The following is a 15,830-nucleotide window of genomic DNA, read 5'->3' as shown; positions in this document are numbered from 1 at the left end:
CTATATTTTCTCCTCAGTCTCGGAGAAACTTGTTGAGTTTTAAAGATATCCGTAAAAATAATTATCATATCAAGACAATTGATGAAATGGATCTTGAATATCTGGGTATAATCAAAAATGTCTCCGGACAGACATGTGTTATAGAAAAGTTTCCGGCCTTATTTTCTGGATTGTATTGAACAAAGATTAGTGTAATTGATGCACATTCTATAGTAAATTAGAAGCTTACTAATTCCAATATTTTTGTACTTTTGCATGATCGTATGGAACATCCTGAATCTATAATGATGAGACAAATTATAGAAAATTCAAATGGGCACCCGTTAAAGAACCTAAAGATTCTTTCAAATGGTGAATTTTTTTGTACTGCTTGTTATCAAGGCAAGTTAATTGTGAGACTATCACCAACAAAAGTTGTGATTGAGTCCCCTACGTTCTTGGAACGTATACATAGGGATATTTGTGTACCTATTCACCCACCTAGTGGGTCGTTTAAATACTTCATGTCCTAATAAATGCTTCTTCTAGATGGTCTCATGTGTGCCTATTGTCATCTTGTAACTTGGCATTTACAAAATTATTGGCACAAATTATACGATTACGGACACATTTTCTCGATAATCAGATTAGAACAATTCGCCTTGATAACACTGCAAAATTTTCATCTCAAGCATTTAATGATTATTGCTTATCGATTGGCATAAGAGTAGAACATCTTGTAGCTCATGTTCACACTCAAAATGGTCTTGCTGAATCATTAATTAAACGACTGCAGTTAATAGCAAGATCATTGCTTATGAAAACTAGGATGCCCACTTCTGTGTGGGGTCATGCATTTTTGCATCCTGCAACCCTTATTTGTCTCAGGCCGACTAATTATCATAAGTTTTCTCCATTGCAATTGGTTTTGGGTCAAGAACCTAATGTATCCCATTTATGAATTTTTGATTGTGTTGTATATGTGCCTATAGCACCAGCACATCGCACTAAAATGGGGCTCCAAAGAAGGCTAGGAATATATGTTGGGTTTGAATTGCCCATCATTATTCGCTACCTTGAACCATTAAATGGAGATATGTTTATTGCTCGATTTGCAGATTGTCGGTTTGATGAGACACTTTTCTCAAAATTAGGGGGAGAAAATAGTGAAAGTAAAAGAGAAATTTTATGGAAAAATCTGTCATTGTCTCATCTTGATCCACATACTTCTTTTTGTGAGAAAGAAATGCAAAAGATTATTCACTTGCAGAAAATTGCAAATCAAATGCCAGACGCATTTACAGATTTGAAAAGAATTACTAAATCACATATTTCTTCAGAGAATGTCCCAATTCGGATTGATGTTCCTGTAGGACCATCTACTAGTGTCATAGCTAATGAGTCAAAATCACGTTTGAAGCGTGGTAGACTATTAGGTTCTAAGGATCAAAATCCTAGAAAAAGAAAAAGAAAAGATCAAGATGACACTATGAAAGAATCTCCTATGAAAATTCAAGATGTGAATAATTCTGATATGCTTGAAGGGATCAATGAGCTTGAGACTCAAAGAAATAAGGAACTATCCATAAATTCAATTGATATTGAAGAAAATCTGAATCGATCAGAAATAATAGTCGATTATATTTTTGCATACAATGTTGCGACAAGAATCATGCAAGATAGTGAGGATCTTGAACATCAATCTGTTGTAGAATGTCAACAAAGAAATGATTGACCAAAAGGGCAAGAAATAATTTAATCAGAATTGAATTCACTTGTCAAGCGTTAAGTTTTGGGACCTATAGTTCAAACACCTGGTGATGTTAAACCTGTCGGTTATAAATGGATCTTTGTATGAAAAAGAAATGAGAAAAATGAAATGCAAAGGTATAAAACACGTCTTGTTGTACAATAACATTGCGTTATCTCATTAGTTTCACGATCCACGTGAGACTTGATATGCATCTGATGGATGTGGTTACAACTTATCTTTATGGATCACTTGATAATGAGATACACATGAAAATTACCGAAGCATTTAAGATGCCAAAAGCATATAGTTCAAAGTCTTGGGAAATATATTTAATTAGATTGCAAAGATCATTGGATGGTTTGAAGCAATCTGGACGCATGTGATATAACCGTCTTAGTGAGTATTTATCTAAGGAAGGTTATATAAATGATGCGATTTGCCCATGTGTTTTTCTTAAGAAAACAACATCGGAGTTTGTTATACTTGCTGTTTATGTTGATGACATAAATTTCATTGGAACTCCAATAGAGCTTCAAAAGGCAATTGTTTATTTAAAGAATGAATTTGAGATGAAAGATCTTGAAAAGACAAAATTATGTCTTGGTTTGCAAATTGAGCATTTGACAAGTGATATTTTTGTCCATCAATCTGCCTATACAGAAAAAGTGTTGAAAAGATTTTATATGAATGAAGCACATTCATTAAGCACTCCGATGGTTGTTCGATCATTTGATATGAATAAAGATCCATTCCGACCTCAAGAAAAGAATGAGGAAATTCTTGGTCATGAAGTACCATATCTTAGTGTAATTGGTGCACTAATGTATCTTGCTAACACTACAAGGCCCGATATATCCTTTTCAGTTAATTTATTAGCAAGATATAATATTTCTCCTACTAGGAGGCATTGGAATGGGATCAAACACATATTGCGGTATCTGAAAGGGACTATCGATATGGACTTATTTTATCCTTACAATTGCAGTCCCAATCTTGTTGGTTATGCTGATGCAGGGTATTTATCTGACCCACACAAAACTCGATCTCAAACAGGCTACGTGTTCATATGTGGGGGTGTTGTCGTAGCTTGGAGATCTACAAAATAATCTATGGTGGCCACTTCATAAAATCATGCTGAGATAATAGTTATTCATGAAGCAAGTCGAGAATGTGTGTGGTTGAGGTCCATGACACATCTCATTCGAGAAAAAATGTGGTTTAAAATGTGACAAAGCAGCCACAATTATATATGAAGATAATACAACATGCATAGCACAACTAATGGAAGGATTCATAAAAGGAGATAGAATGATTTCGCCAAAACTTTTCTACACACATGAGCTCCAGAAAAATGGTGATATCAACGTGCAATAGATTCATTCGAGTGAAAATGTGGTTGATTTATTCACCAAGTCTCTACCAACTGCAACCTTCAAAAAGATGGTGCACAAGCTTGGAATGTGAAGATTCAAGTCTTTGGATTGATGTTCTCATAAGGGGGAGTTCATACGAGCTATACTCTTTTTTCCTTACGAGGTTTTGTCCATTGTTTTCCTTGAAAAGTTTTTAACGAGGCAGTAATCAATGCATATTAGAATAATTATATATATTTGTTCTTTCACTAGAACTTTTATTTTACATGAGCATCTAAAAAGGAGTGTTGTAAATAATTTTATGAATGCCCATTATATCCCTTTTATGCCTATAAAAGGCATTGTTATTTAAATGAAAAAACACACACAAAAACTAAGGAATACAAAGTTTTCTCTCTCTTTTCTCTCTACTATTTCTCCTCTTTCTTGGTTTTCTCTAGTGATACTAATTCGATTTTAGTATTTAGTCTTTACTTTATAACAAAAATTGTATCATATCTGTATAGTCTCTATAAAACATTCAATACTTATATACCATCAAGTTATTCGTGAAATGAACAAAATTCTTTTACTTTTAATTAAAATAAGAAATTTGAGTTTTGAAAATGAAAAAATTATAGTAATAAGTGTTTGCTTTTTAATGAGTCTTACAAAACTCCCTAATTCAGTCAAGATCTTTAATCTTTATCGGACCTCATATAAAAATAAGATAAGTTTTCACTTTTTATAAATTCGTTGAGAATGATTTTAATTTAATTCGTGACCTATTAAAAGTAGAAGATCGATGAAATTCAACGTGAAGCTAACCTATTTATTACTTTCTTTGTCAATTTTTACTTATCCACTATACTATTTTGAGATGTCCAACAATACTTGTTCAGTTTAAATTCCAATGAATAATTTACTATGAAGTGTCTATTTATCTAGGGTTGCGTATCAGCCGGTTTGGTTCGATTTTGAAGTTTATTGGTTTAACTTATCGATTATCGATTTATAGACATGTCAAATTGTTATAGAACCATTAAGATATTGTCTTATAGGTTATCGGTTTATCGGTTTATTGTTATTGATCATTATCGGTTTAACCTTTAAGAGTTGATACAAAAAAAAATTAAAAATTACTTAGAAACAAGGTGACAAACCAAATGAACCATGCACATGAGTTGAAAAATTGTGTGTTACTCAAAAACAAATGTAAAACATTATATAATAACCAAGAGTTTGAGACAATAAAAGTATGAAAGCTAAACCCTAAGTGAATGACTTTATATACTGAATGGTAATAAATATAAATTATTAATTTACTATCGGGTTATCGGTTAACCCATTAAGAAAAACCCTAAACCATTAAGAATCAATAACGCGATAATTACAAAAATTAAAATCATTACCGAAATCACTAAACCAATAACCTATTATCGATAAATCAATAACTTTTTTTCAGTTTGATTTTGAACAACCCTAATTTTACCCCTACTATTAAATACTATCTATGTTTCAATGTTTAGATGACTAGAATTTGATTTGGTAAAATTACCCTTATCATTTACTGCTTTTTAATCCGTGTACCAAATTAATATTAAATAATTATTATTGGACAGAGGGAGTACGCATTTGACAAACTTGATGGTTTGGTATAGACCCATTAATTATATTTAAAAATCCACTTAATATGTATAACCAACTAATAAAAAATCTCTATTATTTATTTATTTTAATCGGTATACATACAATAGTTTGGTATAGACCCATTAATTATATTTAAAAATCTACTTAATATGTATAACTAACTAATCAAAAATCTCTATTATTTATTTATTTTAGTCGATATACATACATTATATATTGATTACACACATATAATAACCTTCCTTCACTATTTTTAATTTAAGCGATTGAGCCGGCAGCTATTTAAATTTATTCTACCAAAAATACCCTCATGGAGTCAGAGTGATAGTTCATTGGCCACGCTGGGTCCAGCAAAAAGTAACCCACGCGCTTTACAGTGAAACTAGGAAAAGGTAATTCCGTAATTTAGTGCAAAATCGAGGGGCAAACAGTTAAATCGATGTACAGAAACAGCAAAACTACAGTAAACAAAAGCCAGTGAGGTATAGCAGCAAACCAGAAATTGCAGAAATCTATACATACATATCAATTTCTAGAGAGAGAAAGTAAAACCCTTTTGGTCTATGAAGCAGAAATTTTGGGTACTTTCTCTCTCTCTAAATAAATTTCCATTTTTACCCCTCAAGAAATCTTGGACATCTTTTACTGTAATCGATTTTTTCCAGGTAAAGTTTTGATTTTTATTTGTGGGTTTTGTGTGTATTTTGTGTTTATAGGTTTTTATGTATTGATTTGGGTTTTGCTGTAAAGTTTTAGTTTTTATTTGTGGGTTTTGTGTGTATGGGTTGTATGTATTGATTTGGGTGTTTTTATGTTGAATTATGTTAGAAGATTGAAGCAGTAAAGTAGAGTTAGATCGTTGAGTATGTAATGGCCCTTTTCTCAATTGAGTTTTTGGAAATAGAATCTGTGTTTAGAAACTGCATAAAAAGTGTACTATAATTGTGTTTTTTTTTATTTGAGAAAAAATCAAGGTGAAAGAGAATCTAGATGTGTCTTTCAAACTGTAATAATGTTATTTTTCTTGGGATGGACTGTTTTTCTTGAGTAGAGGGTCTATCGGGAACGTCTCTTTGCCTATGAGGTCTGGTAAGGTCTTCATACACTTTACCCTCCTCGGACCCTACTTTGTCGGATTATATTGGGTATGTTGTTGTTTTTCTTGGGGAAGGAGAAGAATTTATTTTTTGTCCTTTTTCTTTGTTGGATTCAGATTTGAGCTTAGTGATACTGGAGTTCAGGGCATAATGTTGCTTGTGTTTCAGCAAATTGAGCTTGAAATTTGCAATGCTGTAATTGGTGAAGTACGTGGGAGCTCAAGCCGACATCTATAACGAAAATTCAAGAAAAAATCAATTCTCTGATCTTGGAAAATCCTAAGGTTTTCAATTCTGAGCAAGATTTAAGAAGATAACTGATTTAATTGAAGGTTGGTGACAGAATAGTCATATATGATTTGAGGAGATAGATGGGTGAATTCTAGCTTATTCCAAGTGCTCTGGAAAGGAAGAAGGTAGAGTTGAGGAGAAACCAATGGAAGATTGGTCCAAGTACGTTCATAGTCCGGCTCATTTGGCTGTGGCTAAGCGAGACTATGCTACTTTGAAAAGAATAGTTGCTGGCCTTCCTCAACTGCCCAAGGCTGGTGAAGTGAACACTGAAACGGAGTCTTTGGCTGCTGAGCTTAATGCAGATTCTGTTTCTGCAGTAATTGATAGGCGGGATGTTCCTGGCCGTGAAACCCCATTGCACCTTGCTGTTCGGATGAGGGATCCTGTCTCAGCTGAGATTTTAATGGCTGCAGGTGCTGATTGGAGTCTTCAGAATGAGAATGGGTGGAGTGCTCTCCAGGAAGCAGTGTGTACCAAGGAGGAGAATATTGCTATGGTTATTGCTAGGCATTATCAGCCCCTTGCCTGGGCCAAGTGGTGCCGCAGACTTCCTAGGATTGTTGCCTCAGCTGGTCGAATTCGTGATTTCTACATGGAGATAACCTTTCACTTTGAGAGCTCGGTAATACCATTCATTGGACGGATTGCTCCGTCAGACACTTACCGGATTTGGAAACGGGGTTCTAATCTTCGTGCAGATATGACTCTTGCAGGATTTGATGGGTTCCGCATTCAACGTTCAGATCAAACTTTCCTTTTTCTTGGAGAAGGGTATTCATCAGAAGATGGGAACAGATCTTTGACTCCTGGTTCTTTGATTGTGCTTGCTCATAAGGAGAAAGAGATTACAAATGCATTAGAGGGAGCTGGTGTGCAACCATCAGAAGCTGAAGTTGCTCGTGAAGTGACTTTGATGTCCCAAACAAATATGTATAGACCAGGAATTGATGTCACCCAGGCGGAGCTTGTTCCCCACTTAAATTGGAGGAGACAGGAAAGGTCTGAGATGGTTGGTACATGGAAGGCAAAGGTGTATGATATGCTTAACGTCATGGTCAGTGTAAAATCAAGGCGCGTTCCTGGTGCTATAACTGATGAGGAGCTCTTTACAGTGAACGATGATGAGAAAGTAGTGAATGGTGGTGACGATGATTATGATGATGCATTAACAGCTGAAGAAAGAATGCAGTTAGATTCTGCACTTCGGATGGGCAATTCAGATGGACCTGGTGAGTATGAAGAGCCTGAAGTTCACGATTTCCATGGAAACTCTGATGGAGGTTCATTTCAGAGTTGTGAATCCAATGGTGTTACAAAGGAGAAGAAAAGTTGGTTTGGTTGGAGCAAAAAAGGCTCCAAAGACACTAGTGATGATCCAGAGGACTCAAAGCTTGTAAAGAAGTTCTCAAAGCTGGCTCCAGAGGATAGCAAACAGAGACCAAATGACAATCACGCATCATCATCTGAAGTTCCTCGGGAGGATACAGGGGATGGTAAAAGGAGCAAAGATAAGAGCAGCAAGAAGAAAAAGAAGAAAGGAACCATAGGTGAGCCTAAGACCGAAAGTGAGTATAAAAAAGGATTAAGACCTGTTTTGTGGTTGACGCCGGACTTCCCACTGAAAACAGAAGAACTATTACCATTGCTTGACATTCTAGCCAACAAGGTTAAAGCTGTCAGAAGATTAAGAGAGCTTTTAACTACTAAATTACCTCCTGGCACATTTCCTGTCAAGGTACTTGATACTCTCTCTCTCTCTCTCTCTCTCTCTCTAGGATATGTTTTGTTATTCTTGTTCCCTTTTTCTTATCGTTCTTGTGCTTTCTTCAATAGTTTTTTCCCTGTTGTATCCCTTCTCTACCTCGCTTATACTTAAATGCCAAAGGTGTTGGGTGAGGTGGTTTTTTTTTTTTTGATCAAGTAAAAGATTTCATTGATACTACTCAATCACCTCATAAATGCTGTTGTGCCTGGGTGCGTGATATCCAAGTCATGCAGTGACATTCATCATCATAAACCAACAGATGGCTGGTGCATTTACTTGAAAAGAATGGACAATCAATTACATGATTCAGCTGTCTGGAGTTCATGATGATGTCCAAGTTGAGACATTTGAATCTAGCAGGGAAATTGAGGATCATGTTGTAATGTCAATAGTTATTTGATAGACCTTCCGACATATTCATCTGATAGTGGTACTCTACAGGATATATTTTATTATAGCTTAATGACTACAACTACTAAGACAGACTGGTCCTTTATACATTGTTAAGTTTTCCTGATGTGATGGAAATTGTGTTATTAAGCAAGTTCCCATTACCTGCCATTTTTTAAAAAAATAAAAGTTCCTGTAACCTAATATAGTATTGTTTCTTGCTGCTCGCCTGTGCTTGCAGCAAATACAACCTAACAACTCCCAAAACCTACCAAAAAATTTATGTTCCAATTTACTATAGAATGGCAAAGAGTTTCGTTGAGGTCGTAATCCTGAGCATATGTCATGTTAAGAGTTTTTCGTGCCTGTGCATCGAAAACCAGCTCTTTTTTGACTCTTGGTGTGATTATATTATGTGTTTCCTGCTGCTGCTTTTGTAGAACTATTTTACTTATCACTTGTAAGAAAGAAGGCATTGCCTGTTCATGTGGAAATCTATTGATAATCTATTACTCTTGTCTTGACAAGATGCTTAAAAATGGCTAAACTGGCTTCTGATGCAATAGGATATGTCTGACTTTTTGCTGCAGACTTAAAGTGAAGATTTCTCTCTTATGGTTGTAATTTATGTAGTAGATGCTCAAAGTATTTGTCAGTTGATTAATATTATCATCAGATTTCCAACATTTTATCATAGGGATCAAAAATAGTTAATGGCTTGGCTTGTAAATCGTCTATATGGCAAAGTTAGTTTCAAATTGTTATTTGGACTTAATCTTATAAGCTTAAATAATTATCTTTGCAATATCAAAAACAGAATATATAAGTCACTATGCATTTTAGGGATAATTTCACAAATGGTCACTCAACTTTTATGTTATTGCACCAAAGTCTCTAAATTTAAACTATTTTTTTGTAACAAAAGAATCTTAAAAAGAACTTTGCCAAGTATCACGGAAAGTCTCTAAATTATCTTTTTTGTTGCTAAAAAGTTATTCAACTTTGCTCAAGTATCATATAAAATGTCTCTCTTTGTTTCCCCCTAGTTCCAGTGACTTTATGTTATACTGGCTTGAGTTGAGTGATTTTTTTGATACAGAGAATGGTTTAGTGACTTTCGTGGTACTTAGATGAAGTCAAGTGATTTTTTTATTACAAAAAATAAATGTGACGTATGGTTGTGGCCTAGTGGTCAATGGAGTAGGTTTGAAACCATGAGGTCTCAAGTTGAAATTGTAGTGGAGGCAAAAATACTAATGATTTCTTCCCATTTGTCCAAGCCAAGCCTTGGTGAACAAAATTACCTGATGTGTGTTGGTGGAAGGTAGTAGATACACCGTGAAATTAATCGAGGTGTGCAAGTTTGTCCTGACACCACGGTTGTCAAAAAAAGGTGTAGTGAGGCAATGAAAGTTGAGTGACTATCCATGAAACTTATAACCTGTGCAATTTGGGAAAAAAATTTCAAGGTGATGGTCGTTGTAAGAAGTTAAATTTGGTTTGTAGCAACCTAACCAAGATTTGTTAGATCTACCAGAGAATTTTAACTTTCATAGTTATTGTGTGTATTATAGCTGGTGATAGGTGAAGCTATCTGGAAAGAGAGGAATTCAAGATGTTTTGAGAGCATAGTGAACAATGTGCAGAAAGTTAAACTTAACTTCATTCGTTGTCTAGTTTTTTGGTGTAATCAGTTATAATCAAATGACACTATCTCTATTATTGATGTTCTAGACTCAATTTAACCATAGAGAAGTGAAATTAGGAGTACACTTGTATATAAGGTTTCAATACAACCCATGTATATAAGGTTTCAATACAACCCATGTATTGTTTTGTGATATAATACAAAGTTACCAAGGTCAAAAAAAATAGTTGGTGATGGGAAAAACTATTCCTTCACTCCAATTGACAGTCATACTTGTGATTTTGATGGATACTACTTGAACTGCATTCTTATGTGACTGTATGATGAAGTTTTCCATGTAACTTACAAGAGTCTACTGCACTTTAGGTAGCTATCCCCATCGTTCCAACAATTCGAGTTCTTGTTACATTTACAAAGTTTGAAGAGCTTGAACCAGTGGACGAATTTTCAACCCCTCTTTCAAGTCCTACAAATTTCCAAGATGCTAAGTCTAAGGAATCCGATGGTTCTACATCATGGATTTCATGGATGAAGGGGAACCGTGACGAGCTATCTAGCGACAGTAAAAACCACAGTTTCCAGGATGAGATTGACCCTTTCCGTATACCTTCAGATTATGCTTGGGTTGATGCAAATGAGAAAAAACGCCGAATGAAAGCCAAGAAAGCAAGGAACAAGAAGCATAAAAAGCATAGTGCCACTAGAAATCCAGAGAATGGGCAGCAGACAAGTGAGGATGCTGAAGAATAACAGCAATGGGACTTCTTCTCTCCTACTTACCATAGAAAGAAGAGGTAACGCTCCGTGTCCCTGTTTCTCTTCCAAGGGTCAAGCAAGTTGAGGCTCTCCTGGGGGCAAGTTTTAGGAGTTCACCTCTTTATTGTATCAGAAAATATTTGTCTTCTGCCATTGTTGTACCTTAAACTAATGTGGAAGTTTACAAAACATCATTTTCTTCTTAGTGTTTCCAGTTAAGTACGTCAGGCAGATTTGAGTCATAGATTTCTTGGCGAGAGCTTCCATGCAACTCTCGGGACTTCATATATCATTAGCTTATATTCTGACTGAGTAGCATGGGGCTTGTGGAATCCTGTATGAATCAGCAAGGACCACCTTGCAAGGTTGAATACTCCTGGGTAACTGATAACGAAGTAGTACCATGAGAGAGACATACAAGTCATATCGTCTTTAAGATTTTTCTCTCTGTGTAGACTTTGAAAGAGGAGATTAGTTTGTGCTTTGGCCGGTTAAAATAGATTAAATTTGTAAAGAGCTTTACATTTTAAAACAGCCTAGCGTGTTTGTGAGTTCTTTTTTTCTTTTATAGTAATCTTGATTCTTGAAGTGCTTTGTTTCTATCATTTAAGATGTTGAATTTCTGGGAATCGGTCAAATATAAAGTGCTATATATGCTTGTTCAAACCTGTAATGTCTAAACGTTCATTCCCTTCGTCAAGTATGTAAAGTAGGTATACAAACCACTTTGCCTTAAGATTTTATTTGGAACAAAGCAAAGGCGGAGGCAGAATTGAGAAAGTTGAGGGACAAGGGCAGTCTTGCTTGGCGCAAAGGCTCTTGGATGCCAATTTACAGGATGCCAATTTACACGAAAACCGTATATAGATATGGTTAGACGTATACTTGCAAACCGACATTTTCAATTAAGAATTCACAACGTCTAAATCTTGAATCCTGAATCCGCTTATTGCACAAGTTTATATTCACATTAGTATTGATACAAACCTTCACGTACTGCTACATGTTAGGTGCTTCAAACAACAATCAATAAACTCCATTTACTTCGGTGGCAGCTTCAAAACCATATAATTGGAAATGAAAAGAGCAGAAAACAATTTCTATTCGACCTTATTTGGCATATCATTCAAGAAGAGTCCAGGGAAGAGCACACCCCCAAGAGGTGTGATGTAAACAACATACTCTAATACAAGCATTAGTTGCTACTTCCACAGCTCGAACTCATAGGCTATAGGTCATACAAAAACAATTTTACCATTGCTCCAAAATTCCCCTACTTTTGTATTAGCTTTTTGACTTGGACTAGTTAATACGTAGAGAGCTCCCTTGCCATTTTAATTTGGCCAAACTCCACACGCTACGGATATGAACCATGCGATAACTAGTTACAGGGAAATGGGGTTATACCAAGTCGTCGTCACAAAATGCAGAGCCTTTGACAGAGAGGTTTCACTGCCAAAATGGCATATTAGCACAGACACAATCCTACTAGATTTTTAAAATTATCTCATAGTAGTATATACATCTGGCAAATTTTAAGACAAGTCTTCATAACTGAGAAGATGGACTACTGGTTTGAAATGAGAAATAAAGCAAATGCAGGCAATAGTTTAATTAAAGACATGTTCCGACTTGGAAACAAAAGTATCAAGTTTCTAACACATGAACTTCCACACAACCGTGCAATACAAGTCTAACCCACTGAATCTTCCTTACGTTGATATTATTCATCGCATGTTATCTCTGCGCCTGTTGTATCTATTGGGTCTTACTCTGTCGTTACGCTGAGGGACAGGCTCTACTCTCCTCTGTCGTTCAGGTGATCTTTGAACTATCTCCCCGTTGACAAAAAGTTCAGCTGCAAGGATAATATAAGATCATTGTCATGGCAAAATCATACACATTCGTCATCGAAGGTATTGGAGTAAGAGCTACTAAAGGGTTAAAACTAGTATTTACCAAGATGAATCTAAACCCTCAAGACACATGAATAATAATAATAATGTAACAAGACAAAATCCAAGGGCCGTGTCACAGACGGAACAGTTTCTCCAATGAACCAATTTGGCTTGGTTTATTTTTAACAGTTTCTCCATGAACCAATTTGGCTTGGTTTATTTTTTCTTGTGGGGGAGGGGGGATTTGCTATTTTCCAGTAAGACAATCTCTGTACTTTTCGCAATTAGAAGAGATCTTGAAGAAACTATTTAACTCACAGACTGAGTGTGAACTTAAAATACTATACAAGGACAACAACTTCGCCTCAACCAATGCAGCATTTTTTTCAGATAGAAATTCTTGATCAAACTCACTACGTCATGAGTTTATCAAAGTAAGAAAAACGACACGCTTAAAAGCAGCAATTAAAGGGAGACCTCCATAAAATTTAGAAGCTTCAAAATCAGAACACTTCTAAGTAATCACATACTATCAGTTCACTAGTAGGAAACAAAGAACCTCTTCTGAAAAGCCCAAGAGAAACAGGCACATGGTAACTTGCATGAGTTGTACCGGTTTAGAGCAAAATTTGAGATTTGTTTTTGGGCTTAGCATGGCAAGCTAATTAGGAGTTGTAAATGGGTTAAAGATAAGGTATAATCCCTAATGAAATGGGGGGCTATATTCCATCCCCTAGCGACCTGATAAATCCATCCTTCTTAAGGCATGTTTTAGAAAGCGGATGAGTATGCTAAGGCACATGAGTCAGCATTGTGAATTCATATATTTAAAACCCCTTGCATGATAGTGCACTTTCTGCTGCAGATGATTATAAACCTCATGCTCAATGTACAACCCTTTACCCATTGATAATGTATCCTCTCCTAATTCACTAGTCGTATTCCTGCTTTGGGATCACCAGAAATTGGCAAGTTTCTATGAAAAGCAGTGATATCTAAATATGTAAATCTTTAAATTATGACATCTTTTTATATTTTGACTTAGTAGACGCTCTTCGTTACCAATTATTCTGATTTTATCTCCAAGCAGCTCATAGAGCCTACCAATAAAAAGTTTGTTCTTCTAGTCTATCTACACACAATGCCTTCCAAGATCTTCTTTGACCTTGCCAAGATACCTTCATTATGTAAAAGAAACGACAGACACTACTTCTATATTCTTCAAAGAACCCATCATTGATCTAAGTTTTGTTACTTCTAAATGTTCATATTGGTGAGACAAACCATAGAGTTTACAATTCAAATCAAGGGTTGATTGATTTTTGGACAGAGTTACGCATAAATGATAAAAGGCAACAATTTAAAGAAACTTTTAGCAGGAGTAGACTTCTTTTATGCATTATTTGATTCTAGTTATTGGGTCATACTCCTAATACCTTACGGAACATGACTCTGTTGCCAAACAAAGAGCAAACAATTGCTAAAAGAATGTTTACCTCCATAATCCTTGTATTCAGGATCAACATAGGAATCGGGCAGCACAAACAGAACACCTGGCAAACCTATTGCAGCAAACATTCCAAGTCAATTCTTTACTATGAACTGATGGCTATTGCAAGAAATATAATCAAATGATAGTAAAGCATTTTCAACAGACCTTCCATTTTATTAGCAGTCTCTTCATCAACTTCACACCCGAAGCCAAAGTACCTCTCACATGAGACATTGTAAATCTTCTTTTTTGCTTCCTCTTCACTACACATGCAAAAAAGACTACATTAATAGGTATAACTGCAGCTACTACTATTGTGCATTAATCCTAAACTAGTTAGGGTAGGTCATATAAATCCTCAATAACTCCTGCTTCTTCATTCCAACACTTGACTAGGTACATGAACAAAATAACACATATGAGTCCATCTAGACACATTTTATACTCTCCCCTTCCAAGAAAATTGACACTATCACTATCTGAGACTGAAAATCAACCAATATTTTTCAACTTAAAAAAGATAATGGTTATGAACATGACACTAGAAGCTGTCAAATTACATTTTCAACTAAAAAAATATGTTTTTATTACCTCCCGAGGACTTTAGCAAGGGTTTGGACGTAACAATCAATCATTTGCTGTTTATGAGCTCCTTCTCCACCAGGTTTATCCATAACAATAAGCCAGTGCTCGTAATCGCATCCCGGAAACAGTGGTGCCATCTCTGTCGGAGCTCGGTCGCCGGTTCCTGGAGTGTAAGGCGAGCTGCCGGACCGGTTCACTCGGAGCCGAACCGTATTGAGACTGAACGGTTTGATTCCATTAGGGTTAGTTGGTAAAAGGGAGTGTGATAGCAGAAAAGACGGCTGCGGTGAAGATCCGACGGCGGGAAGAGGCGGCGGTTGAGTAATTGACGGTGATGAAGCGGCGGAGAGTAGGCGATGAGAAGAGTTATAAAAGCGAGAAGTTTTGAGAGTTCGAGAGATGGATTTGGTGATTTTGGAGGCCATTGATGAAGTTTTCTTTAAGAGCTTTGAGATTTTTTCGAGGGTTTTGAGGGTTTATGGGGTTATATTTGCGGGGACAGGGGGTAAGGGTGGGCGTATTGCACCCTAACACTCTTTTTTGTGTCACTTATCCGCAACTCAACTATTTTATTAGAATAATAATAATATATTCGATACAGCCGTAATCTGAAGAGGCTAAAGAGCCCGTTTGATTTTTTAGCTTTTGAACGTATTTGCCTAATGTTAACTTTAAGCCATAAAGTTCTTAAAGTCAGTCAAAAATAAAAAGTTAGAATTCCTAACTTTATTTTTTAAGTGCTTAAAGTCATTTTCTTTAACCATGGAAATTACTTTTATATCCTTTATATTTTAACTAAATTCTCAAACTACCCTTTTTATTTTTTTAACCCTAAAATTCATATAATTTTCTTCATTTAAGCACTTTTATCCAAACACTCAACTGATTATTTATAAAAATAACTTTCAGCACTTCAAAGTTCTAAAAGCACTTCATACATAAAAGTTACTTTTTTTAAGCACATCCAAACGGACTCAAAGTCTATGTCAGAACAATAATAACACATTCAATATAATCTCACAAAATAATCTGAAGAGGATAAAATATACATAAAGGATATTTTAATCTCGAAGTTAACAAGGTTATTTCTGATAAATCGACTAGTTTATTAGATAGATATGAAAAAGTTATCAGTGGTGTATGTGCCTCGTAATTATTCACTCACTTCGTT

At 35.5% G+C, this 15,830-nt stretch overlaps 2 protein-coding genes across 2 annotated transcripts; one reads left to right on the top strand and one right to left on the bottom strand.

Moving 5' to 3' along the window:
- Positions 1 to 5,224: 5,224 nt before the first annotated feature.
- LOC129881058 (uncharacterized) lies at positions 5,225 to 11,272 on the top strand. Its single transcript, XM_055955385.1, has 3 exons — positions 5,225 to 5,399; positions 5,948 to 7,860; positions 10,295 to 11,272. Exons 2-3 carry the CDS (start codon positions 6,268 to 6,270, stop codon positions 10,676 to 10,678), a joined length of 1,977 nt encoding a protein of 658 aa, XP_055811360.1. The 5' UTR covers positions 5,225 to 5,399; positions 5,948 to 6,267; the 3' UTR covers positions 10,679 to 11,272.
- Positions 11,273 to 12,101: 829 nt separating this feature from the next.
- On the bottom strand, positions 12,102 to 15,171 carry LOC129881057 (multiple organellar RNA editing factor 2, chloroplastic-like). The gene is made up of 4 exons (XM_055955384.1): positions 14,666 to 15,171; positions 14,240 to 14,337; positions 14,079 to 14,144; positions 12,102 to 12,542 (listed from the first exon to the last, which is right to left on the bottom strand). Exons 1-4 carry the CDS (start codon positions 15,082 to 15,084, stop codon positions 12,412 to 12,414), a joined length of 714 nt encoding a protein of 237 aa, XP_055811359.1. The 5' UTR covers positions 15,085 to 15,171; the 3' UTR covers positions 12,102 to 12,411.
- Positions 15,172 to 15,830: the final 659 nt, after the last annotated feature.

Source organism: Solanum dulcamara, chromosome 2 (genome assembly GCF_947179165.1).
Source record: "Solanum dulcamara chromosome 2, daSolDulc1.2, whole genome shotgun sequence".
Lineage (NCBI taxonomy): Eukaryota > Viridiplantae > Streptophyta > Magnoliopsida > Solanales > Solanaceae > Solanum > Solanum dulcamara.
This window is presented reverse-complemented; position numbering and strand designations above follow the sequence as displayed.

Excerpts from the sequence above, each read along its gene's own strand:
- LOC129881057 (XM_055955384.1), bottom strand. The coding sequence starts at position 15,084 with ATGGCCTCCAAAATCACCAAATCCATCTCTCGAACTCTCAAAACTTCT. Across the intron at positions 14,145-14,239 it reads GACTGCTAATAAAATGGAAG|GTTTGCCAGGTGTTCTGTTT; the intron begins GTCTGTTGAAAA and ends TTGCTGCAATAG. Across the intron at positions 12,543-14,078 it reads TGAATACAAGGATTATGGAG|CTGAACTTTTTGTCAACGGG; the intron begins GTAAACATTCTT and ends TTATCCTTGCAG.
- LOC129881058 (XM_055955385.1), top strand. The coding sequence starts at position 6,268 with ATGGAAGATTGGTCCAAGTACGTTCATAGTCCGGCTCATTTGGCTGTG. Across the intron at positions 7,861-10,294 it reads CTGGCACATTTCCTGTCAAG|GTAGCTATCCCCATCGTTCC; the intron begins GTACTTGATACT and ends ACTGCACTTTAG.